The sequence below is a fragment of the Netta rufina genome, assembly GCF_964035555.1.
Source record: "Netta rufina genome assembly, chromosome: 8".
In the NCBI taxonomy this organism is placed as follows: Eukaryota; Metazoa; Chordata; class Aves; order Anseriformes; family Anatidae; genus Netta; species Netta rufina.
The window spans coordinates 14,951,883-14,979,872 of NC_140131.1; the positions used below are offsets into that span (position 1 = coordinate 14,951,883).

Genomic DNA, 27,990 nt, shown 5'->3' on the forward strand with positions numbered 1-27,990 from the left:
AGAACATTTTTAGCTTCAGAAATAAAGCATCTCACACTTGGAGGTTATTGTTTCATTAATTTTTTACTCACAAAGTGGTTAGAGAGCAACTGCTCTGGGCATAATTCTTCCACTATCTTCATTAAAATAGTTATTATGAATATTCCATCTGTTTAAGTAGTAGGGTTTTTGTTTGTTTAAGTTCTGTGTCCATCAGGACTCAATAAACTATAGTAATCTTAAACAAGTTAACGGATCAAATCAACATGCCAGTATTCACCCCTGCAATCCAATATCCACTTGCTCCCGTCAGAAGGGAATTGATTCTGTTTCAGTAGTTACACACACATAGGCCATCCAAATTCTGCTACTCTCCTCCCCCAAGGATCTCCCTCATCCCCAAAGTACTCCTCTTGAATAATTACATACAAGCAGTAGTTTTCTGAGGTGTCCAGGACATCACCTGCTCTGGAGATACAGTGACAGATACTCAAAACCCACCTGGATGCCATCCTGCGCAATGTGCTCTAGGTGATGCTGCTCAGCAGGGGAGTTGGACTGGATGATCTCCAGAGGTCCCTGCCAGGTCACGTCAGCCATTCTGTGATTCTGTGATCTGAACATGTTGTCATAAGCATGACAAATTTTGCAGCCTGAACCACCTTTACTCACTATCATTGAATTAGAAAATGAATGCTATTTAAGCCTGGGTAATACTTCAAAAACAGAAAACCAAAACTATAAAATACATTGTTATGTGACTGGAATCAGTACAGTTTAGAACAGCTTTTACTAAGCACGCTGCAGCTGTTGTGTGCTTGTACTTCCGTCAAAAGAATTATTCTTGAGGGAGACTGAACTGTGTTATAGAGCAGTTTTGTTACTTACCAGTGTAAATGAGTAACTGCTCATTAATATTGATGTTCGTCCACCATCCACAGAGCTGACTCTTTCCACACACAGTGCTCTGGTTACTGTTTGGTATCCAATAGCCAGGTCAGACAGCACGTAACTTAGTACAGCCTGTCAAGTGGAAATTAAATCCATCAGAGGAGGACAGATTAAACTCTATACGGGCAAATTCACTCTTTCCATGACTCACCCAACTGTTTGAGGGTCAAAGACTCCTGTCAAACAAACATCCATATGGTCAAAGCAGAAACCAAAGCACAAAAGAAAACTGACACACAAGGGATTTGCAGAGAGGAACAGCAGCTGACAAGCAATCACCAGATCCAGTGCTGTGCTTCATCAGAGCAAAACGTGGCCAGTCACAGAACAGGAGCACTGTGAGCCTCTTGTGTCCCAAAATAAACTCTGCAGATTGGTTTTAGGTAGTGTTAAAAACGTCCCCCCTGAATTTCCTAAGGGCCAGGCTTTCTCTCCCACAATACTTTTCTCACTTGGAACTTCAGTCAGATTTAAGGTAGATTTGGAGCCAATGGATTGGATTTGGTTTGAAAAATAGTCTTTTGTTAATTTGACGTTTAAATATCATAATAATATATCTTGCCCCTCATATTAAACTACCTGTAAATTAAAACCAAAGAAAACTCAACAAGCCTGTCCCTAACACCTGCAACAGTGTTTGTAGTCGGAGTTCAAACAGGAAGAGAACACAGTTCCCCTGCTAAACCAATATTTAACTAACAATCTGATTCATACGGACATGTAAATATCCCACAGCTGACTAATCACAAAGCTCTGCTCTTGGTTATCAGATCGGGATTTCTCTAGAACACCTCCGCGGATCATCTTTCACAGGTTTTTGATTAACAGGGCTGCCAACTGCATATACATTAAAGTCAGCCATATGGCCTTGACTTGCCTGGAAAGCCCCAGTTGTCTCCACTCCTTCACAGCTCTGTAACTGCCACTTACAGACAGCAGCCTCAGCGCGTCCCTATTCCTCCCATGCAAGAAGAGCAAAACCTGTCTTCCTTGTCACCTGAGCTGCCCTCCACCACCCTGTTACCAGCACAGGCCAGCCAGGGCCAGCATGTTGCATCCAGCCCTCCCAGATTTCAGGAGAGGCTGCTGTAAGTGCATTTATTTTCCCATGTTTCCAGACAAGAGATATCCCAAACCTGCTCACACCAGCTGAGAGTGCAATCCCAATTAGCCTCTGTGGGAGCTGGGCAGGAACAACCAAGTCTCACTGCCCTTCACACATTTTACATTAAAAAAAAAAAAAAAAAAAAAAAAAGGTGCAGAAAGAGGTACTTTGTTAAACAGCACCACAGCATTAACCTGGCACAGGTGCCCTCTTTACAGTTTTGATTATCAGGTACTCCTGAATGTTAAGAGTCTTGCAGTTATTCTAAAAGAACCCAAGACCCTCAGGCCTTGTTCTGGGCATGCAACCCTGAGGTCGTCAAGCGAGGCTCAGGCTTATTCCCTCCAGGACTACATCCAGGCACTGGCTGGCAGCCCAGGTGGCTCCCTCGCTCCCAGCATTAACTACAGTCTGTGGACAACCTGAAGCACTACCACGGCCAGCCAGACTTCAGTGCAAAACCCAGCAAAAGTTAAATGAACACAGCAAAATAAAGCCTTGTTTTGCAAGTTGGAAGACAGCCACATTTCAGCTGAGTTTTCCTAACAATGAGATAAAGGAGGCAGCAAAAAGGAGGTAGCAGATCAACCCCACAACGGAAATCGAGCAGCTTCCCGGAGAGGCATTTTCCTCCTAATCTATGCTAGCAAATAATACCAGAGACATGAGATTAAACATCCCATCGTGATCTTTGAACATCCAGGATTACATTAGAGAGGATAAAAGGATAAAAATATCTGTAGGGTTTGCTTTGCATTATCTTGTGGAGGCTGTTACACAGAAAATTCTGCCTAGCCAATGCTGTTGTTGTGACAATATACAAGATTTCCTGCATGGCTCTGAAAAAGCCAAAAAAGTGAAAACAAGTTTAAATGTCATTCTGCACAATGCAGTGAAACCAATACATTCTAGTTACAATTAAAAGTAAGATGTCCCACACACCAAATAACCACCTTTCAACTGTTTCTAGCTCCATGGACCTAGATAAAGACTTCTTATTCCAAAAGACGGTCTCATTGTTAAGAAAACCCTGTACCTTCAAACTGGGAAGAGGGTGAGGGGGTTAAGACCTGGCAACAGAAATAGCAGATGTGTCTCTGGCTTATCAGATTTATAGATTTATTCTGTAAAATCCCTGAATACCTACTTCTGCTAGGGATGTTCCCCTTTATTTTTAGAACATGTCTGAATAACTGCAGCTATGTTTCTTGCCTGTGCATTAATAAAAACCCATATGCATTATGCATCTGGGAAAAACAGATTGAAGACCTGAACCCCTGATTGAAGCCAACCCCAGGCTACACTGCCACCCCCTTGACATCCCATACAACCTGTACCCATCCCTTGCCCACTCCCGTAAGAAGCCAGTTTGGGAAGCTGGAAAAGGTTGGAGAAGCGATTCGGTGCCAGCTGGAGCAGCCACACAGCCCTGCACACCCTTTACAGCACCGGCACACGGGACTCGGCTGTACCACAGGGCCAGGGTTGCTGCAGCACAGCACTGCAGAAATTGGCATGTTAGAGACCTAGCAGGGAGGCTAAACCACGTAATCAATTATAAACCGTTTTCTGGGCATTACAACAAGTACTGACGACCACACACAGTCACAAAGATCCATCTAGCTTACCAACAACTCCCCAAGAGCAGCCAGTAACTGTGGTTGGAGGGAAATAGTAGAAGAGCAGTTAAGTCCAGCAAGTCCTTTTCCTGTTACAGCCTCACAGCCTTCTCCAGTCACAGATGTGAAGTCTTCCCTAACTGTCAAGCAGCATTTGGACAATCCTGTTTAAACAAACAGCAATGGATTAAAATACTATGGGTTACCCTAGTATATCTGAACCTGTGTTAAGTGTATTATATCTTTAACATTTGGCAACAGAGTTGCACAGACCTACAGACCCATTTCCTCTTTTCCCTGGGGAAACCTTACAAACTTACTATCTTAGCCAAATCCTACAAACTAAGATTCTTGGCTGCCACCCAGGCCAGCACATGTACATCACTGGCCAGACCCAAAAACACCAGAAAAAACACTACCTGTGTATAACAATTTGTCTCTGTGATTTAGGTGCAAATCTTGGAACTGTTTCTGTGAGAACACCTGCATTCATTCTCTTCACCTGGGAGCTTGCACCTGAAGGAAGTCCACGTGCCCCAAGGACATCAGCTCTGAACTCAGCTGCAGGCTCTGCCCACTGCACTTAACCTCTTCCAGTCGCAGTAGGAACCCCTGCAGAACAGAAGCTGCTCTTTGATGTCAAACCAAGTTACACCAAGGAGTCAACAACAACCATTAGTAGTGAAAAATTTCTGCCCATGCCCACAGGGTTCAGTAGAAGCTCTGCCCTGCAAAGCCCAACAGCCCAAGGCTGTCCTCTTCTATACACAATGCTTGTTACTATCTTGGTAGAAGCAAATTATTTTAATTTCCTCGCTTGGTGTTTCTAGATTAGGGTAATTCCCACACCAATCTTGTTCCTTAAGAATCTGCAACAATCCTAAAAAGGATGCAACCTGACTTATATAATATTATATAAGCAACTATATAAATATAATAGTATCTAAGAGTGCATATACCTCATATAAAGTACAACATAAAACAAAAATACCACTCAGGAAATCTCATTAAAAGAGGGGTTTCTAGGATACAAAGTGTGTTGTACAAGTTGCTATAACTAGAACAAATAACAAATCAAATGTTTCATTTCAATAATACCAATACTAAATTGTCTTTGCTTGACTATATTTTAATTATCTCATTAGATTAATGGTAATACAGTTTTATCAGGTCATTATTTCCCATTGCAAGATTACCGTATTAAAAGTTGACAGAACAGCACAGTGCTGTACCGAGTGACGTCTTCCTGCAGGAAAAGCTCTGATATATTCAAAGGCACTCATTTGCATCATCTTGATTACTAAAAACAACTAAAAATGAATGTACCATTTATCAAATAGCTTTAAAAAACACAAACACCTTTTAACTAGTGCTAATAAATTCACATACCCAGTGCAAGACAGGGTACAATCAAAAGCTGCAGCATCCTGCAATAAAACATATAAAGACAGAACTGCTGCTAAAATACTAGTTTGGTGACTTCTTCGGAATATTATTCCTTCTGGATTTAAGAACATTTTCTTTCTCTCTCTCTCTCTTTTTTTTCTTTTTTTTTTTAAATTGTGTAACTGAAATGCTGATCAACCTAGAGAAGACAAAAAATACTTCCACAAAGTTAAATGTCTTTATGGAAGTAATTCATATCTGCAGCTAGCACAAATGTATGGTATCACCTTAGGCAGATTCAAATAATCAGTAACCACGCATAGTCAAATTTTGTTCTTAATTCAAATTTTATTTGGAATTAAAATTTGTAGTTTAAAATGTATGCACATTCTGTAGGTATAAAAGTTTAAAAAAATACATTGATTTATTGATAAATGCTTCAGGTTAAATTTACATTTTCATACATTATCATCATATTGCAATAATTGTTTTGCATCTTTTAACACTTACAAAAAATAAATTAATGAGATTGAATAAACCATTTGAAACCATTTTAAAATAACTCCTTAGAAAAGAGGGATAAAGTTTGTCATAACAATCCTTAATTCCTTGCTATTGTAAATAAATAACTCTTCAGCTAAGCAATATAAGGAAGTATGGGTTGGCAGAAAAGCACTTACCCACACGGAGATTAGAAAGCCATGGCGGAATGCCAACATTGTACCGAAAACATGAAAATAATTCTAACCTGCCAGTTGACAAAGACTTGACATCTCAGAACAAATAACCACCTCACACCTCTTCCCCAAATCCCCCACTCCTCACCAAGGGTGACCTGTAAAGGACAAGGATTGACACCATGTCTCCTGTTTGTTAGAGGGGCTATCACAGTAACTGTATGTAATTTGGTAATTATTCTTAATTAAACAAAGATTGTGTTTGGTTACCATCAAATATTTAATTACTCACCACACACCAATGACTAAGGATAAAAGTTGCTCTGACAGCACGCTGACAGCTGAATCTAACGCAGCGAACTGCGATCCCTCTGCAGTTCCCCGGGAGTAACACCACTCGGCCCTGTAGGACAGCCCAGGTTTCCATCTGGGGGAGATTAACTAAAGGCTCCGAAAAAATAACTGCTGCTGTGCTTGCATCTCCAAAGGGCTTAAACACTGCTACCAGCAGACAGACAGTGGTAGCTCAACACAGACACAGGAAACTCTGGAGCAAAAAGAAGTGTCAAAGCATCAAGAATATGGGAAGAGGTTACAGGGACAAACCAAAAGTCTTTCTATTTTAAAGTCAGCACCTTTCAGACCTTCTTTACATGAAAAAAAATACAGAAAAATCTGAAGAACAAAAAATAAATAATCATGCCTTAATCTCCTTGCTGTGCATGCTGGTCACCCTTAAAGACAGTAGAAAAGTTCACTGCCAGAAATCCTAAAAAATCCTTAAAATTAATCTGAAAGGGTTGTAGGGTTTTGGTTTGGAGATTTGGGGGGAGGAGAGGTTAACAGTCAACACCTGCAAATCAATGCCCTGCAACACAAAGTCATTGATATTAATCATTCACCGTGCCTTCTCTCTGAACACGTTTCTGTGCATAAATCAAATGCTGTGCTACTCCAGGGGTAGTTTCATCATGCTGTGCTACTCCAGGGGTAGCTTCATCTCGGCTTCACTGAACAAGTCATCTCAGAAACAGGGCTGTTTCAAAATTCGGAGACCTTTCCTTTCAAAAGGCTGCTACAGAGACATGCATGTTTATACACAGATGTATACAAGGTTAGAAAAATATTTAATTATAGCTTGTTTAAATAATTATTGAAAAGTGTTAATACATGAATACATTAATATTTGTACAATTAAAACTTTATATATAAATATTATATATATATATATATATATATATAAAGCATTTTTCATAGCAGCCATTGCATATATAGTAAAATGAGTCTATCTAAAGTTCATGCTGCAAAACTCAGGCGAAGCAGCATAAATCCTCTTCCAAGAGGAACTTCTGTACCAGAGCTAAAGTTTCAGGAACAAGATTCCTGCTGTTACAGACAGCAGAAATGTTGATTTCTCCTCTGTCAGACATTGCCCAAACCGCCTAAGTGCATAGCATTTTCAGGGAGAAATGCCACTACGTGGAATCACTTGATGGTTTCCAAGCCTTAAACACCAGGATCAGGCCAACACATTCTACTGAGAAGGCAGAAATATAACGGAATGCCTTGAAACAGACTCATTAACACAAGGTGGGCCACGGTCTCGTGGCAGCTCGTCCAAGGGCACCGGCACCCCTCTCAGCACTGCAGGGAGATCCCAGCAAGGGGCAGAGGCACTGTGAGGCGGCATCGTGCAGGCCAGGGCTTAGAAACTCATGTTTAGTTTGTTTTTGTTGAGTTCCCTTTCCAGGTTTCCTATCAGGGTATCAATACTTTCCTGTAGGTCTTTGAGGTTTGCTCTTTGGTCCACTGCCGAATCTATCGCTTGCATTGTCAGGTAGCTCTGAAACGCATGCTCCCCAGGGACAGGCTGTGAGCACGTCGTGAGCCCGTCCAAGTCATCCACCCTGCCACTGTCATCCCCGCTTTCTGCATCTTCCGAGGGGACGTAATCATAGTCTGCTTCACCCAGACAGTCTTTTGGGTCTGAGAAGTAGCTCTCCCCACAACTGCTCCAGTCGCCGGCGTAGCGGTTGCTCGATGGGCTGTCCAGGCCGGCTGGCCTCAGCCTGAGCACCCCAGCCATGTCAGCACCGCTCAGATTCAGCATTTGAGGCCGGGGCCTCCTGAGCCTCAGGTAGTTCAGGGATGAGGGGTGCTCTGGAAGCATGTTCGGATGTGCCGGTTCTTGGGCAGCTGAGTGATGTACTGGAAAAAAGGATAAATTAAACCAGATGTGGCTGAATTCACGCTGCAACACAGAGTGCATCGCAGAGTGCCCAGGCTCCCCTTTGCAGTGCAGGCTGACAGCATGCAGGGACATGTGCTCACTCACAGCCAGCACTGTCACGTCTTCTGCCACCCTTTGATACAAAATACTATAGGAAAACTACTGTAAAAGCTGTTTTGAAGGGTCATGCCAGAATCAAACTGCAACAGAGAAACCCTCTTTAGGAGAAACTCCCAGAGAAGCACTAATTAAATTCACTGCATTAGTCAAACACCATTCAGCTACGGGTCAAAGAAAAGCAAACAGCTCAGCTCACACGCTTCATCCAGGCTAAAAGAAGTAACAGAAAGCAGGCACAGCAGAAGAGGTTAAAACACAACAAAAATACCAACACTGAGAAACACCTAGAGAAGCTAGAGATGCACTAGAGCTGAACTCTGGTGTTTCTCTCTTGCCCTAATGTTCTGCACTATTAATAGAAGCTCATTTGCATTAATTTTTCTAAGCAGCCACAACCAGAGGCACACTCAGGCAGGTTTGCTGGCAGCATTACCTGAGCTCATAATTACACAGCACAAGTTACTAACAGTCTCCTCCACTGTTACCGGCCTCCTACAGTAAACAGCACAAATATTTTTACTGGCCTGTGCCTATTAAATGTCTGAGCTGCAAAACTTCTTTTTTTTTTTTTTTTTTTTTTTTTTTGGTTTTAAACAGACCACTGCCTCCTGTCATTAAATGCAGAGACTCCCTACGTGTGCTCACTGCTGAACACACAGCGTGCACAAACACACCTCGTTCAGCATCTGACCCATTTTCCCTCAGACTCCTCACAGGCACAGCCTCAGCCCCGAGACCTGCCAAATGTTTCTCTCTGGGCCACACTACAGGTTTCTTAGGGAGACTTTAGCCTTGCTTTACGTCTTGCATGGTAACGTGCAATAACTATCACTGCTTTTTTTTTTTTTTTTTTTCCTGCCTCTCCCGTAACAAAAGCCCTTCTGTTTAGGCTATGCTCCATTAAGACGAAGGGGCATGGGTTAACAATAACTTGCCAGTATTGCATGTTCTAACCAAACAAGGACTTACTTGTTTTCGGTTGGAAAAATACGGAAATTGAAGTATTGCACAACATGTTGGTTATCAAGCTGTCCCAAGCTCCTGGAGATTAAATGGAAGAGACCAGACTGCGATCTCTCCCTCAGGTCCAGGTGCTCTGTTCACATCACACCAGGTGTTTGCTCACTCACATCTCTGCAGTCGTATTTACCTCAATTTTAGCACAGTGTCCTGCACACCTTTTTCTTTCAAGCCATAGGATTCAGCCTTTTCTTCAAGGTGAAGAGCTCTACTACTTACCTTACTCTCACCTCCTCGACAGTAGTGCGTACTCCTACAGACAAAGCTGCATCTATGTGCCTTTGTTCCCCACAGCAGCCATGCCATGAACTATCCCCAAAGTGTCACGATGAGTTTCTGTGCAGTATTTGCTGCCTAAGCAGCTCTTTATCCCTTTTTCCAGCCACATTTCCCACCTCTCTTGCACTGCCTCATGGATGTGACTGAAAACTGGTGCCCGGTGGCTCTGGGGCTGCCAGCCACTGCTGACAAGGGCACATACATAGAGCCAGCTTCCTCTGGCTCTTTTTTCAGCCAGAGGCAGGTTTCTGTGGGGCTGCACTGAGAAGACCAGACACCAGGCAGCTCCCCAGAGGTTTTGACCCAGAACATGGTTGGTGCATGCTTGGCACAGCTGCCCGGTGAGCTTTCACCCAAGGCAACTCCAGGACACAGTCACTGTCAGGTCAGCAGAGTGTGAAGAAAGAAGTACAAAAGCACTGCCATTTACTTTGTCTCCAAGCTGCTTTCTAATGGAAGCAGTCCATTAGGAAATCAGACTTCCAGGGGGAGGAAGAAAAAAAAAAAACAACACACAATGGAGACAGTATTTGTTCTTCCCTCAGGGCATTTACTATCCACACTGACTTTTTTGCCAAACTCATCTCTCCCATTGCTAAGAAATGGAGGCAGAAGCAGGTGCTTCCAGCCAGCCAACTGCTGCTGGCACTCTTGGCAAGAGGTTTTCGGCAGGGGATGGAGCCCTGTGATGCACCCAGCATGCAGACTGTTCGTAATAGGAACAAAGATCATGATAGCTGCAGTTATCGTCTCACCCAGAAGGTACTGAAAAGCAGACCTCCTCCTCCTCATGTAAAAATAAGTTTAAGAACATATAGCATCAGACACATTATTCCTTTAGATTAACTGTAATTGTTTCATTGGTGCAGAAAATCAGCAGTTTCCTAAGAGCAGTTACTACGTTCTAAAAGGGAACAATTAAGAAGCTGCTAAGACGAGATGCATCTTCTCTTAGTCTCAAGCATTTAAGGGTTTACACTGTTCATGTTTGAGAAACAAATGTTACAATACTCAGAGTACAAAAAAAAAAAACCACACACACACACAAAACAAAAAACAAACAAACAAACAAAAAAAACAAGCCACCAGTTCTCCACACCATCAGTGAAACCACTGTGAAAAAGGAAGCTACTACAGCACAGATCAACAGATCCATCATCTGTATAGAAAGGAAACTTTCAACAACTATTTGGCCAATGAGTATCTGAAAACAAAATTAAGCCCATTGGATCTAATGTTGAGTTGTTTCACAGCGTTACCCTCAAACTTAACTGAGAAGCTCCAATACCTTCATCTGCTCTTGCCTTGGAGCAGTGTTTAGTGCGATTCAACAATAGAAGAAATGCTAAGGAATTCACTGTGGGCTGAAATACAAGGCTCACTGATGCCACTGCATTTCCACTTATGTCTCCCCTAATCGTCAGGGAAATTTGAACACTGAATAGTCATTGCCCATTTGAAAGGAAGATCTTCGCAGAAATAATTGCCTTCACTGGAACTTCAGTAGTTAATTAAGACTGGAATTTCATTTCCTTTCTTATTGGGAACTGACCCCAAATTGGGCAAAACCATACGACCTCTTAAGTTTGAAGGGGGAGATAAAAGGTACTTACCTTTTTATAAACAAAACAAAAAGACAAAAAAAGCAAACAAAACAAACAACAGAAATCACCACACGCAACATTCTTCCTTATGCAAAGCTCTGGAGAAACTACCAGAACCTGCATAGCTCCTACTGTAAGGAGCAACTCTGCCAAATTACAAATGCAGAAATAAAGCAAACCATTGAAAAAACTAATGAATCCCATACACTCAGAATCCTGAATAGTAGAAGCATAAAAGCAACGGAAAGAAAGAAAAACACTGTAATTCAGATGCGGAGACATTATTATTACTGGGTCTGCTTTCTCTGGTGCCTTGACTTACATAAAGCACTTTTCACTGCTTCTTATGTTACACTCAAACACTCCCATTTGGTGAGAAAGTAATTAAAACAACAAACTTCCCATTAAGCGAAGTGACTGAGCACAAAGAGTAGATTATATACTTGTCATGATTTCTTTACGTTTATAGGTGATGCCACAGTACCTTATATTTTAAGAATCCTGATGCCGCTTAATTATCCCGCGACTTAATCTACATTGACACACAGTAAAAACATACAGCAGTGACTTGACATTTTCCTCTGATCAGGCTCATGAAACAGTACCTGGCCATAGCTGGAGTAAATAGTGAAGAACTTCTATGTGTTTTTTGAAGTCCAGGGCACTAGCAAGCTCCTCTGAGTCTGTGAAGACTCTGTTGTTATGGTTGGTGGTCTCCTGCTTCTGGCTCAGTAAAACTGGCCCAAAACACACAGCTAAGTTCTGGCACGTCATCTTATTCACTTCGTGGTAAGAAGCCACCAGTTTCAGGTGATCCAACAGCATCCTCAGGGTAGCCTGAAAGAACAAAATATTAGATGAGGCAGTGCTGACATCCTAACATCATTGCTCTAGAGGGATAAGACCAAGACTCAAAGCTGAGGATTTGCTACCAACACCCCTCAGTGGCACACCTAAGTGCTGAATTAAAAAATTGTATTAAGTCTCCTTGTTAAGAGCAAATTTCAGGTAAAATTCATCTCGCTTTTTACCTGATCTCAGTTTTATGTGGATGAGTTTTCTCACAGTGGAGAGAGGGTGTGACGGCAGGGAGAGACTGCAGAAGCATTACAGGCAATCCAGATACATTAGAAAATAAAAAAACCCTCAATAAGACTTCAGCATCAGAACAAGCTTCCAGAAGTCTACTTGCTTTAATAAAAAATGACCTGCTGCTAACTGTCTGGCAACCCCCTCCTGCTGTAAATGGGAATGACTTACGTGAAATCCATAAAGCAGTGTAATTTTAACTGCTTAGCTTGCAGAGACAATTCACGAAGGTACATTTTAATTAAAGTTACGTCCAGGTACCTTCACTTTCAGCTGTAAAGCTCTCATGTATCTTTACCAAAGGAAGCATTTTCAAAGACTTGGAGCATCAAAAGTCGATGTGGACTGTTAAGTCAGAAAACTGATGCACACTTTTTGACATGTTCTAAATACAGAGTGAAAATGCTACTTTATTTTCTGGAGCAAGTCATTTACCATCACTTGACCTTGTTAATACCACTCACCTTCTCAACATCTGGCAGGCAATCTAGAAGGGCCACTGTGTGCTCAGAGTCACTTGGGTCATTTTCACAACCATTCGCTGCCATTTTCAGGGGATTTTTTACCATGCCATCCACCACTGCTTCATAGAGCTGCTTAGTTATGAGGGGCGAGGGTAGCTCTCGCAGGTAATCCTTTAGGACGCCTTCAGAAAAGACACAATGATAGCTGCTGTTAGCAAGCTGCATGTTCACCGATCAGAATTGGTTGGGAGCACTAAGGCATACAAAATTCACCCATCTCATGAGAAAATCCTCCATGCTCATGACAAATCTGGGAGAAAGGGACAGGGGAACAGCTGTGAGGGACTAGCACAGGCACTGGCCACAGCTAGGGGGATGCTGAGAACTGAACATTTGCACTTCTGTAAGTTGGTTTTAAAGGCTGGGCAGTACTTCAGTGTCTGTGGGGTTTCAGCAACTGTACGAAGAAAACCCAACACAAGACTCCAACCAGCAGCAGGCCCTGGAACACACATGAACATGATGCCATCAGAGGCAGCAAATACTACCACATTCTGATATTTAACAAAGCACAAGTTTGGATGAGCTCAGTCTTCATAACTTAGCTGCAAACTGAACTGTATCGCAGCGGGCTTTCTCATGAGCCTGTTTCTAAAAAAGAAATACAGGGAAGGAGTTAACACCTTCCCCTTCACAGCCACGTTTACATGCAGAATACAAGTAAAAGTTGGCTTCTCTCTGTATAAATGTTTTTACTCCCAAAATGAAGAAAGGCTGCATCTCTATCAATGCAGACATCCACGTCGCACTGCATGAGCAGTGGCTAACTGGGCTGCACTGGAGCAGTCAGACCATCCTTCCCTGCAGTTTGAGGAGTGGGGCAGCCAAACAAAACTTGCATCTCTGCAGAGCAACACCCAGCACACAGCAGCCCGCCCCAAGCTTAAAACAGGAACATTCCAGCAGGAACATAAAAACCCAGAACAACCATCTGTATTTTCCTGAAAACATATTCTTCTGGGCCTTTGTTTGCTTTTTTTTTTTTTTTGATGATGGCTTTGTTTTAATGGATAGCAGTTACAGAAGTGGCAGATTCTTAAGTTTCTGTTTAGTAACTCACATTCCTCCACCAAATTTTATTTCTTCCTCTCATTTTAGAGGCCCATGTCCCACATGCGGGTTAACTGGTCAAAATATGTCTGAGACAAATGTGGCAGGAGCTGGAGCAGCGTGTCATAGGTTGGGGTGCTTTTCCCCTTTCCGTAGGCAGAACACTAGCAAGAGGTGCTGACTTTATCAGGATTTGGCAGGGGAGGCTGAGGAGGCTGACATCAGAATCAGCTTACAGCAGGAAATGAGTAAAAAGGTATGGCTTAATCACATCAGCTTACACTGATGCAACATTTGTAGCCGTCTCTTACCAATAACCTAGGAGGAATTCCTGCAAACGCATCCACAACCACAGGACTTCTACCTGCTGGAAGAGTTTTTCCCGTTTAACCACGGATAGGAGGCTCATTTGGGAGCCACAAATGCCCCCTGACCTTTCAAAATCTTTCTGCTATTCACTCTGCCAAATTAGCCCTGTAGGAGGCTGCTGTTATTTTCCAGGAACCTACGCTTCCCACTGCTGGCTGCCAACCCCCTAGCACATTCTCCTTGACACAACCCCTCACCCCACAGAACAAATTTAGATGGCAAGCTGAAATTGCCATCCACTTCATTAATTCCTCATTTTTCTGACCCACTGAGCTGTTAACAGTAATACACGCTTTACTCAGAGCTATGAATTCACACGGATGAGAACAGACATGATGCAACAACACTGCTACCGGTCAGTTCCTAAAATTGGCAGCCTGCTTCATTTTGGGCCATGAGCACACTTAATTGTGTGTAAGCCTCTGCCAATCCCAGAAGCAGTTTTCAGTCGAGATTTAATCATTAAATGTTCATTCTTTGGTCTCTGGATAGCTGTCAAAAAAATATCTTTATAATCTTATAGAAAAACAGTGCTACTCAAATTTCAAACAGGACACAAGAAAGCACGCCTCTTCAAACCTGCCAGGAGTTACTCTGAGAATCTGCACTGCACGGAGCACATGTTTTGGCTTAGAGAAGCATGAATCACGTGCACCAGCCTCGGCACTGCAAGTGCAGCTGCAAAGCACCAGGGCAAACACCCCCATCAGCCAGACTCTGCAGGCATACGTGAGATTTTGTACTGTGGGCATTTTCATTCCTAGTGCTAAGCACAGCAGGTACCTCAGGTCTGTCAGCAGAAGTCGCATGCTCACCTTTATGTCCAGCCCCCAGTGCTCGCAGCTAACCAGAGGACAGCTCATATTTTGGCCCTGCCCTGCCTGCTCCCTGCAACATGCACAGCATCACCGCGTCGAGGCTTCTCAATACAACACCAACACGGGCACTACAGGCCATTACATGGCACAGATGCAGGGCTTCCAGGGGGAATCGTTTTTAAGAAGTCATTTCTTAAAACAATTTTCCTCATAGGTAAAGCATCAGGTAGGTACATTCTTGCAATGTAGCATACAAAAAGCATAGCCAGTAGGCTTTCTGTAAGAAAGACATCAAGGCTTTTCACTCATATGACCCTAACTCTGGATATAAAAAAATTACACTACAGCAGGATGTAGCAAAAGGAGGACTCATTGTCCAGGATGTCCTGCACGGTCACCACAAGCTCACCAGCATCAACGAGGCTTTCAGCAATGGCACTGTGACCCTAAAGCGCACTTTGCAATTTAACCATCACATCCTAGGATCATGACAAAACAACAGTCAGACCAGTGCTGCTGCCCTTCCAGGGCTCTGTATCTGTACTGAGCACTCCTGCAGTACAAACTTCAGTTTCAACCAATTATGGTGGTTTTTGAGTGCACAATGTGCTCACAATGTTCACAAAATATTACAAGTTCTTTTGTATACAGATAGGAGGAAACTCCTATAACCTTTCCCAGAAAAATTCTGAATCACTTCTGCAAACAGTTTTATTGCAGATCATTTCTTGGACCATGGGAGTGCAATGACGTTTTTATTATTGCAAAATTAAATGCGTCAAATTTTACATCAGCCAAAAATCTGCATCAACCAAATATCTGCCTGACATTGGCAAATACATGACATCTGCTTACAAGTCAACACCAGACAGCTTCTTCTGTTTGGCAAAGATTGTTTCTCCCCCTTCTGAGTTGATTTACTAAAATGGGGAAGAAAGAGGTTTTCAATAATAACAACATGATTTTAGAAACCATTGCTGCCCTTTTTCATGAACTTATATGTAAAGAGAAGAAAACATTAAGTCATAAGATTGTCTGTATTATTTACTTTTACCATACACCTTCTCTTAAAAAAGGATGTCTCATACCAGAGTGAAGCATAAACACAAGATTCCGCTGCTGCAAATGCTTGTGCTCGAGAGCAACATCAAATCCAACAGCAAAGCCAGCCAAGGTGAGTCAGGTGAACTGACTAGCTGGATGTTCTTTACCAAAAGGTCTATTAAACAAAGTAAATGTCACAAAGTAATATCTCCTGACACTACTTCGCATAATTATGAAACGTACTGAACACAAAATGAATTCCCAACATGCTGGAATGAAATCAGAAGTCAACAGGACAGAACCTTCCAATACGTCTGAATGTCCCAAAGTGCTCTGGCACAGAAAATTTATATCCACTGCTGTTACGTGATGCTTTTCCATCACTGGATGCATAGGAAATGAATGTTATTGCCTGACTGCCTGGAGCAGTTAGTTTACTCTGTGATCCCTTAAATTAGATCAACTTTTGTTTACATAACAAATATCATCAACAGTTTTAGAATTGTTCCACCTTTCAACAATGACAAAAAAACACCTCAACAACTTCAATTGTACTGTGCAGCTCCTGTGAAAAGGCTCACTTAAAAAACTGGTGCAAACGAAGATAAGCTTTGTAAGACCTTCTGTTCCTCCACTCCCAGTCCTTCCTACGCTTGCCAGGATCTTGCTGTGAAAGCCCCCAGCCTTGCGCACCGTTACCTTCCTGCACCAAATGCTGTGTTAGCTGAATTCCACGTCCTCCTCCCTCCCAAGCCCAGCTACCCGGTATTTGTACATCTCCTAGGTTTGTACATCTCCAACACACATTTTCACTTGACTTTTAGCAATACAGGGAAGTAATTAATAGCTTGTTAAATGACAACAGAAAACTAGTTCAGAGCCCAATTGCACCTTTTTGAAAACGCATTATGCACATGTCCAGATTATATATTACAAGTAAAGTAAACGTCTTACCTGTTATCACATTAATGTCTGGGTACTGGCTTTCAGAAAGGGTAACTGCCTTGCTGTCCCTCTCAAATGCCTCTCGAAGCTCTTTCTTAACTGCTGCTGAGCCACACAACCGATACAGACCTACAACCTAGAGGCAAAAACAACAGCCCCACATCAGTTAGCACTCATCACACAAGGCACTGTTGATCCGTAAGGGAATAACGTTAGTTTTCCGTAACAGCAGACATCCTGAGCAGTACTTCACTGACAGAAGCGAAGTTTTAAGTCAGAAGCACGCCATCAAGTAATTCAAGATCATTTAGTACTTTTACACAAAACTTAGTAAATAGAAATACAGATGAAACATTGATTCTCCCTTTATCCTATTCATTCAGGTCACCACTGTTTTTCCTGGTGTAACTGTTTAGTTATACAACGTAAAACTGGACCTTCAGCAGAAATAAATGAGGACAGAGAGCATTTTGAACTTTAAATACACCAAAGTACACTATACCAAAATAGTTATTCATCATTAGCAGAAAAAAAGTAGCCACACTACTGACTACCTACTAACACCAAGAAATGCTATAAATCCTCTTTTAAAAATCCTTAACATTTTTCCGCATGAATAAGCTAGACATAACTAAAACTAAACTATATTTGATGCCAGTAAAAAGAATTTCAAGAGAACTATGAATGCTCCGTTATGACATCCACAAGATGCTTTTTGAAAGATGACAAGATGTTGACTTGCATGTTTCAAATTACATGGTAAGTTTTATGCAAAGCAGGGGTTACTTCAGATGTTCAAGGTGACAGGACTGAAGTCCACAACACACCTGGACTGAGTTACTAATTTAACATGCTTTCACACAAATTTTGCATTTTATCATTACTGTACTTTTCATCAACATCATTTGTACAAAGCACTTCCATGAGTGAAAGGAAATAAATCTTAAATACATTATTTTTATGGACTCTGCAGGCAGGTGTACTGAGCTGTAAATGGCTAGACCAGAACTGCTGTGGACTTTGGCAAACAAAAAGCCCCAAAACCTAATGCAGACCGCACAGACTTAGAACACACATATCCAGGTTTGCAAAGAAGAGTATTTGTCTGGCCATATATTAATTCCTGTTTAAATAAGTGGAAAGTTACTCATGGAATTTGTACTCCCTCTTTCCCAAGACTGAATGACCTAGTATTTGCCGAAGAGAATTTCTTTTAACTCTGAAGTTTCCTAATGCCATGTCTGAAATTCAGGTGGAAATGACATACCATGACAGCAGTCTGCAGCCTATAAGAAAATGAAAAACGTCAGACGGGCACACGGTTAAAACAAGAAGTTAACAGTATATTTTGCATTTTTGGTACTCCCTGTGCAAATGCACAAATCAGATTTCATGCTCAAAAGCACCAGGTGCATGCAGACAGCTCAGATCCCAGTCGCCTCATTACCAGTGATGCCTTGATTACCCAATATCATTTGCATGACTAGGTTCTAATAAGCCCAGAATAAAATGCTGAAACCATGGGACACATATACTGTAAAGAATACAACTTCTTTCTTTCACTGATTTGCATGTTAGGAGAAGCACTCAGAATGAAAATCACAGTTGTTATCAGCAATTACTTTCAATAAGTAATTACATAGAAATACTATTACTGTCTGTATTGCATGACCTAAGTAGCCATGTTACCTGGCTACACCTGGACTTACAGCCAAACTGCCAGCAATTTAGAATAGCAACAGTGGTAGGTGTGATCACTTCTCAATTTCACCTGAGCAGGAACATGTGTAAAAGAAACCAAGGGCTCACACATGCTACGGAGCAGTGTGCTGAAGTCCTCTCACCAATTTCAGGTGAGTTGCCAAGGGGAATCATCCATCCTTAGGACTGTGCATCTTCCTGTCTAACAGATTTGTCTGTCTTGACTTACGTCTTCATTGAATGATCTGTGCCTCTAGAACAAGACATTGCCAAATCCCAATCTCTTATTTAATAAGACATTCATTTATTAGTAGTGCTGTGACTTATTAATAAAGGCTTATTAATAAGGCCGTGCCTTATTTTGACAGTGACCCTACATGCTAGGCTGCAGGTTCATTTAACTACGCCCAGTCCTAGAACACTACTGCAAGCGAGTGTATTTCTTTACAAAGGCCAAGTTGGAAGCATTGATATCACAGTCCTGTTATTGTTCCCACAATACAATGACAAGTGTTCAACAAACAATAGGAGCAGCAAAAAAAATTAAAATTTAAACACGGAAAGTTTTTTTTTAATTACCCCTTTTCCACTCACTGCTTATGCTCCAGAAGTAACAATGCAAAGATCTGTAACAGCAGAGATCCTGGCACAGCAATATTAACAGCACAAAACAGATGTAAATATGCACAGTACCTGACAGCCTCTCTTTTCAATCTCCATAATGCATTTCTGAATTAGAAGTGGTACCATCAAGCCCGTGTTTTCCTTCTCCACAACTTTTCGAGCATCTACGCCGAACATCACTGGCTCCCGATCTGCATCCAGACCATCGAGGGAGTTCTCCCACTGTTCCATAAGCGACAGCTTGACGTAAATAAGTCCCCTTGGCTCCAGTCTGACAGCCAGCTGATGTGTCTTTGTCACTCGAAAGAGAGTGGGAAGAGCCACAGTGCCGTGACAACACACACGGTTTTTCCGCGGGGTGGGTTCCCAGCTGAACACCACTAGCTTTAAGTGCTGAGCATTTTCAATTTCTATGTTGAATGTGTGGTCCATATCTAGAAACGCTGTCCTGCAGGTAAGCAGGGCTGTTCTTGCTTTGTTTACCGAATCAACCTGTATTGCACAAAAGACATCTTTAGAGTCTATTCTTGGTGGTTTCAAGTCTTCGGCACCATAAAAGTGAATGCTCATGAGTCCGGAGATGTACTGAGAACACTTGGGTTGATCAGAAAAGTTGTAGTGCCTGAAAGCATCAATATCTATCTCAGTTTTACCACTGTTACTCGGAAGGCTCTCCTTTCCTTTCCCACACTTAGTTTCAGGTCCGTGTTTACCTGATTTCGTTATGAGTTCAGGAGAGTCACCATCACTGAGGTAACCACCTTTGCTGGAGGACTTGGAACTCCTTGAGCTTTTCTTTTTGTAGGTGTGCTGCGACGACACGCTGCTGTCAAGATGGTAACGACTTATCACGTTCCTGCTGGCAGCTGCAGTCGAGTTTCCAGAAGATGGCAAAGAGGTTGTATGGCTTGTATCCCGACAGTTCCCTTTCAACAGGGAAGAAGGATTATCTGAACTATTATGGCTTGAAGTTCCCTTGACACTCAGCTTCCTGCTGAGCTCTGGCAGCTTTTTCATTTTCATGGAAAGTTTCCTCACAGTTCTGGGAGATTTAATTCTATCAGGGAAGGGCCAGTTGATGGATCCGCTTTTTTTCAAGGGACTGGGACTTGGAGGAGAAATTTCTGTTGATGGTATATCAGCCTTGTGTGCAGGTATAACTCCAGACCCTTTAGGAAAAAAAGAACATATATATAGTTTTGAACCATTTGGTAATCGCAGTTTACAGCTATGGAAATAAAATATAGAACTAGGGGAAAATAAGTTGATTTGTCCTAACTTTATAAATGCAATTCAGACAATCATCAGTCATCAGTCAGATGATCAAATGTTCACAAGCATACAGAAAGCTGTATTCTGCTGACTTGTTCAGCCAAATTTGGCAGTTCATAGTCAGAGCCCTGATCTGTTCTGCTTTATGGAGATGAAAGGGCCAGAAACTACAGATAAACAAATGAGCTATTTCACCACTGCATTCAGCTCGGCCCATTTGTGTTATATCCCCCTTCATCCAAGCAGACAACTGCATTCCTGGGGCACAGGTGCAACGAGGCCAGTATCAAAGGGGAAAACACTGGATTATGACATGCACTCCTGTCTGCAAAGAAGTTAGTTATGAAGACAACACATTAGCATTGCCCTCTCAAGTCTAAAGGAAGCAGGCTCATCCCTGGTAAAAAACACTGCTTCTTTTGCACAGCCCTAAAAAAAAGTGCACTAAATCCCTCCCCCTGTAGATGCAGGCAGTGTCTCACACCTCTTCTGCCATTGCTTTCAGCTACCCTTTTCTGCTGCAGGAAGGAGGAAGAGGAACACAAGGATTTCTTTCTTCTGAAAGCTGCATCGTGCAGTGCCGCATGCCAGCAATTTTCCCTTTCCTGGCACAACCATCCCACAACAGGGCTTAGTTATACAGTTCCCAAGTGACATCTTTGTGGCAAATCACTCATTTTTTCAAGGAAATACAAAAACTAAGTTACAATTCAAGCCTTTCTCACTGTCACCAGCATGAGGCAGTGATGACTGCAGGAAAGGCAATGGTATTTACATGAATTGCTGGAGCATGCAAGAGGAGAATTGAGGCCAGAATGATAGATACAAATAAAATTTCTGAAGTGCATTCATTTAGAGCCACTTTTCTATCCATCAAGAAACTGATAGTGGTTCCTGATAGCAATATTCACCCCATCCACTCATCCCTTGGCAAGCTCTAGTAGCTCCAGCCAGACTTGTGTAGCTGTGGGCAAAAGGCTGAAGCACAAGGGAGCCCCCAGGCAGGCTAATCCCTGCTTGTGCAGCTGGAGACCACATGGCTGTACCTACCAGCTATCCATCCCCCCTGCTAACCAGGGGAAGGCAGAATCTATTCACGGCATGTAGAAGGAAAGAAAGAAGAGACTTCTTTGAGATACTCAGGAAATGATACTTTACAGCAGTTGCTTCTACAGTTTTTCCTAACACTTACTGTATAAAGCCTAATAACTAAGTCCAAATCACCATACTACTAGTGATATTTACAATTCTCCTGCTCATCCAAATTATGTTTTCACCATTTAACTACAACTTTTTAATACTTCACTTAGCTTAAATAGCGTAATAGGCAATCTAGCCTTTGATCAAACTGATGCGATGCCTTTTCTTTTTCCCCTCAAAAAACACCTACAAAGACTAGTTTCCCACCAGAAGTTTGGCTTTAATAACTTTTGCAGGTAATTGCTTAAAAGAGCACCTCTGTAACAGAAAGTTTCATTTAAGAAGAATAACACCTTAGAATGGGTTCTCCAGCGCAACAGAGTAAGAGGCACCTAGCCCTGCGTCTCACGAAGGTGTGCCCTCGGAGGGCACGGGCCATTTCCAGCACGTCTGCTGTGCTTTTCTGGCAAGCAGCTAGTTAGGAACGTGCTGTTTGATAAAGCTGGACAAAGCCCTGCTTGTGCTGCGACTCGCATCCTGGCCGCGCTGGTGGGCTGGCCTGAGGCACCCCGTAGCAGGTGGTGGCACACTCCAGCCCGCTGGCATTCACCTTCCCTTTCTGCCACATCTCTAGCACAGGCTTAGAAAAGCAGGCCAGCAAGTTGAACTTCCCTCCATCTCATTATAGCTGAAAAGCCAATTGACATTGTGACTTCTTTGGGTCCAACTTCTGCTGCCTGCAGCGCCAGACAGTTAACATGAAATACAGGGCTGTGTGGGTCAGTATTCCCAGCAGGGTCACACCACACACTGGCCCACTAAGGCCAGCAATGCGCTGAGGTACACACCAAGGCGCTCTTTTAACCTGCAAAAAAAAAAATTTTTTTTTAAATTCTATGAAAACTACTGTTTTGACAAATTCAGTCCTGTGTGCAAACCCACATAATGCTTCAAGGCTTCAAGGTCAAACAATGGCGAAATTATTAGAAGTATTAAAAAAAATCTCTAAGAACTCTGTAATGGTATCTTATTTTCTTCCTGTCAAATGTATACTGATGTTAACTAGGCTGTGACAAACCCAGCTCTGGGATCACGTTTTCTGGAACAGAAATGCTGAACTACTTTAAACAGGCCACTGATGGCAGCAGGACGTGACCACAAAGCAGCAGAGGCCAACAGGCCAACCGCCGCCTGCTCTGCACCACAGTGGGCCTCAGAGCATCCTCTGCGAGGCCACCCCATCCCAGGGGAGAACAAACACGTTTAACAGCACTCTGCATCACTGACCAGGCTTAAGAGTTCAGCATCTGCAAACAAGAATGAATTCCTTGCAAATATTCTAAATGCTAATGCTTCTCCACGTCACACAGAGCACAGCAGGCTTCATTCGAATGCTGGCATTGGACCAAACTCCACTGGCCTCAGTACCAGGCACGACTCATTTGGGCCACTTGCACCAAGTTCTCCTCCCTTCAAGGTTTCTTTCATGGCACAAAAAGCAGCTTTGGCTCTATTTCCCCTGTAAGAGGATAAAATCAGTTATTCAGTACAAATCTGGAGCTGAGAAGGGCTATAACAACTTTAAATTAAGTGCTTTTAGTCCTTGGTGGCTACATCCCCTTGCCTCTTTGCCTCTTTCACCAGCAGGTCCTTAAGGTACAGTTGCTGGATGGATCAGAGACATGCCCGTGAAGAGGTCTCAGCCCGAGACGTGCGTGTGGTGCCCTACTGGCCCACTGCTGCGGCCCCACACAGGCAGGAGCCCCCTCGGCCTGCAGCAGTCAGCATAGCGCAGCCCTCACCCACCCTGCCCGAGGCTCCAGCACCAGCCCAGCCGGAGCTCAGGATGCGCTGCCCCGTGACCTCGCACGGCAGCTTCGTTGCACGTGGTGACATTTTGTCACTGACCTCTCCTCTGTATACCACATCCTTTTGGTACCACAGACATGACACAAATGTTCCACGTGAATGTTTTTTTGCCTTATGTAACCACAGCTCCTTGCACTTGAAAGATAGTAAAATCACAAAATGTCTTCATCTGAAAAAATTTAAGCAAAGAGGATTTGCAACATATGGAAGTCAGCAAACGTGATCTGCTGCCCAGAATGATCTATGTATACTGCTGGAAGCTCATTTGCAACATGCAAGCATGAGAAATATTTGCCCTCACTGGCCCCAAAAGATGCATTTGTAAGGCAGGATAGCGGTCATGGCATAAGTGAAAAAAAGAGCACTGTAGTTTTAATTTGATTTAAATCAACCCCAACACACACCAACTGGAGCTGTAATGCACAGTACCAACCTTTGGTTCCTGCCAAGGTCCTCACAAGCTACACTGAGCAAGTCCTACCAGAACGCCTCTGAGATACAGACACACATGAAATGATTCCCGATTAGCTGGACACTAATCCCAACAATAAACCTTCCCAAAAACTAAAACATTACAAATTCTCCAAAAAGTCCTATTTGGAGCTCCACAATGTAAACCTTTCACAAGAGCAGACACTACAAAGGGGTGCTATTGTTCAACATTTTGCAAGTGATACACACATCTAGCAAAACATACCGAGTACAATCTTAAACAGTTGTAAAGAAAATTTACCTTGAAATTTTGCATATATGAAAAACTAACTGCAATATGAGAAGTTCACTGAGTAAGAAAATGTCCTTTACTTCCAACCACGACCATTTTGCCTGTGCAAGTACACATTGAACTAAAAACGAGCTCCACAGTCCGCTTACATTTCCAGCTAAATTCTCCCAGGGACCTAAAAGCATGAGATGATGCCATGTTTCTACACTACTGACTCAGAACCAAATTAGTTTCTTACTGCTGCCCTTTGTGTTTGTCATAAACAAAATACATTAAGTGTTTTCTCAAGCTCTGCTACAGGGTCAATTTATTTTTAGTCAGTTTCCTTTCTAAAAACCAGCATGGCTAAAATTATTAAATGAGGAATTACCTGACAAATCCTATTAACATAAATGGCATTTACTGAAGAAAGTAACCTGAACAACACCAGGAACTCATGATGTAAGTTATGACTATGGTCAAATTAGCACCCCTACAATTATGTCCCATTTAAAAATAACATTTACAGGACATATGTTTGCTATTTTTTTGGGGAAGACTTCAAATAAATTAATTCTTTTAGATTTTTTCCTTATATTTCAATATAAACTTTTCCAAAAAATAATAAAAAGAAAATACATGACCACATTCTCTGTACAAAAGTTTGAAATCCAAACAAGGCAGCATTGTTTGAAGCTGTAAAGGTTAAACTGTCCAAAGAAGAAAACAACAAATTATAAACAAAATAAAGATTTTGTTGGCTTTAAGAGTATACCACTTTTTTCTTCCTTTGCTTCTCAAAATGGTTCTAGCACTAACCTAATGGTTTTGGTTCTAGCACTAACCAAAACTGACATATATGAAATTATATTCATAAGAAAGTTAAGCAGACTCTTCCCCAAAGCAGTAACTGTGTATTTCTCAGGAGTTACTGCTTGATGATGTACGCAGCTCTCTCAGAATATAGACATCTATTTCGTAGCAACTGTGAGTGCAATTCAAACAAGGTTCCAACACAAATAAAGTTAAATTGGCCATGTTGCCCTTCATGCAGTAATTGTGTATGGATGAGCTGTCATTTTAAATTTGACTGAAAATAACTGTAGACACCTTAACTGGACTGAAAAGGAGAACGAAACCACTTCTCCATGATAAAGCCAATTACTGAGCAGCAGGGATTCTCTTCATCACCAACTAATCTATTCAGCCTGATCACTATTCAAAGCATGCAAAAGCATAGCTGCATTTAAAATAGCTTAATTAACTCAGTGCACACCAAACCAATCAGGACAAATTCGTAACACTTTTTTCCTGGTTTAATGAAGGACTCTTTAAATGGGCAATTGTGCTCTCATGAATAATTGTTTCTTCTGCATGGAAAAAAAAGTTTTCCTTCTTTCATAAAGAGTTTTATTTTTTTAAAAAGTCGTACATCAAGAGATTAATCACCAAATTAATCAAAGGGGGTCAAACAGCCTGTAGGATGTGCTCATGCCCTTCCTCAATAACCATGCTTAATAATGACCACTCCAAAGTGCCTTAAACTTTCACCATGAAAAAATATCCTATTTCCCCTATCTTGCAAGCAAATATAATTGGTCTAAGTATTCAATGCAGGCTATAAAGTGAACTATTTCTAAATAAATGTTCTCAGTATACTTTGTGACTAAAGTACATTCAGATCTCAGTATTTCCACAAAAAGAACAAAATGTGAGCTCCCAAAAGAGAGGACAGAGTGCTTTTTCTTCCGCTGTTTACAGAAGTTGCTTTGGTGCCTCTGAAAACATCTCCCATTCCCAGAAGCCATCTCTGCGCTGGAAATCCAGGCAAAATAACTTCTGGCATTTACAGATTTTGGGCAAATTTTCCAGGAGTGAGCACCACAGGGACAGGGCTCCTCCAGAGGATAATGCAGAACAGGAGCTTGGTACCCAAGATTCAGGTCCTCTGCTGGCCCAGGAAGAGACGCCAGTGACCTGCCTCTCAGTGCAAGTAGGCATTTAAACCAACCCCAAAATACACAAAGCAGATCATCTCACATCTCTCCACTGCCTGCAAAGCAAGCCAAGGGGAACAATCTTCAAAATTCAGGCATCCAGATGTCTACATGGTGTAACATGAACCCTCTCAGCTTTTGATTATAAAAATATTGTATATCCACATGAAGCAGATGATTACTAATGCATCTGCTTCGTACATGAAATACGGAGAGTGCTGGCAGATGAGCTGCTCTGTCAAGACACCAAATCGGTGCCAGGAGTGGAGCCTGGAATTGCCTGTCTCCTGATTTTTATGCTAAGACTGTAACTCTCTCAACAGGATACTGGAGTTAAGATCAAAATATAAGAAATGTCCGTCATTGAAATAAAATACCTTTTTGGATTTTTTTTTTTTGCTTCCTTTTGTTCAGTTATTTCTGTTTGGGTTTTGTTTTTCTTTTTTCTTTTTTTTAAATAGACTGGGAAAAAGTCTTTAATAAGACGCTGAACTCATATACCAATGGAATTATTAAAACGAGACTATCAAACCCTCAGCCAAAAGTAACAAGCCAGTTAAAACCATTCCTCTCCAGTCTATTAGATTAACCTGAGAGATTCAACAAGAAAGCAATTACAGAAAGTGACATGATGAATGGCATTTATAGTCTTCCAAAAAGTTTTTATTAAAAATCCTAGCAACTTCTGAAGATATTAAGCAGTTTCAAGGCTGGAACCCAAGACCTGAATCAGACACTAGCTAACAGAAAGGAAACCAAGTGTGTCTTCTCATTAACAGGCTTAAGTAAGCTCTCTTTATAAAACCTTTGTTTTCAGCCAGGTGGGAGCCAAAACGAACAAGGACTGTTTTGAGTTCAGAGCTGGTTGCAGAGGGCTGGCAAGCAGGGCAGAGGAAAACCACATCCAGGCATACCAGGTGAGCAAACTGACTGAAAAATCACTGTGCAGCTCTACATTTAGTAGGTATCAATATCACCACTTGAGTCTTTTTTTTTCCTTCAAATGAACTTAACATGCACTTCCACTGGAAATTTGCTCAATACATGCAAAAGAAAGAGAAAGAGAAAAGAGACATAAGAAAGCCTCATTATTCCTTTAGAAGAGAAGAGAAGATACAACACTTTTGTCTTCCTGAACCCTCTTACCTGTTGAAAGGCACCTGAACACAGGATTGTCTTCTGCTGCCGGCACGCCCTGGGTCTTGCTGGCAAACCTCTGCCGCTGCTGCTGCAGCTGCTCCCCAGGGTGCACAGCATCGGCTGGACCCAGCTCGCCAGGCTGAGCGTCTCCTGCACGCTCTGGGGAGCCTGGGGGGCCAGCGCGGGGCCCCAGCTCCCGCCCCAAGTCCCTGCTGGGCACGCTTTTGCAGCAGCCCGAGGGGCAGTCCGTGGTGACAGGGTGATTCGCAGCAGGACGGAGGACCCGCACGATGTCTGGCTCGTCATCTTCAGGGATGGGATTGTACCATATTTCTCCTTCATCGTCTGCATCGTTATCCTCACCGAAGTCAAAGGGACAGCGTCTCAGCGCAGTGGAGCCCGTGGTGCTTGGAAGGGCGCTCACAGCACTGCAGCCAGGTACAGGGTGCTCCTGCCCTCCCGGGGACTTGGCAGGAGCCTTCTGAGTTTTAGGTGTAGGCTGCGGGCTGGGAGACTTGGGTACCTGGGTGACAGCTCCCTGCATTTTCTTACATGTGCTTTCTCCCTCCGGGCAAGGGGCTCTGTGGGTGCTCTGGTGCAGCCAGTTGCGTTTCTTGGAAACAGTAATGCTGTTCATCTGTGGCCGGTGCTCAGGGACCTCGCTTGCCTTCGGAGACTTGGGTTCTTTTCTGCTCCGTGGAGCTATGTAAACATTTTCAATTAAATCTGCTGTCA

At 42.5% G+C, this 27,990-nt stretch overlaps 1 protein-coding gene across 4 annotated transcripts in view; it reads right to left on the reverse strand.

Moving 5' to 3' along the window:
* Positions 1-5,433: 5,433 nt before the first annotated feature.
* The window catches only part of SYDE2 (synapse defective Rho GTPase homolog 2), a 38,365-nt gene continuing 15,808 nt past the window's right edge, over positions 5,434-27,990 (reverse strand). For 2 of the 4 annotated variants that reach the window (XM_084291445.1, XM_084291444.1), the window contains exons 2-7: positions 27,262-27,981; positions 19,204-20,303; positions 16,819-16,945; positions 12,524-12,705; positions 11,576-11,807; positions 5,434-7,925 (exon numbers count right to left, since the gene is read on the reverse strand). In XM_084291445.1, coding sequence (XP_084147571.1) covers positions 7,423-7,925; positions 11,576-11,807; positions 12,524-12,705; positions 16,819-16,945; positions 19,204-20,303; positions 27,262-27,892 — 2,775 coding nt within the window. In that variant the 5' untranslated portion in view covers positions 27,893-27,981 and the 3' untranslated portion in view covers positions 5,434-7,422. Of the gene's footprint in view, positions 7,926-8,500; positions 8,560-11,575; positions 11,808-12,523; positions 12,706-16,818; positions 16,946-19,203; positions 20,304-27,261; positions 27,985-27,990 lie in introns of all 4 variants that reach the window. The other 2 variants (XM_084291446.1, XM_084291443.1) reach the window with 2 other exon arrangements.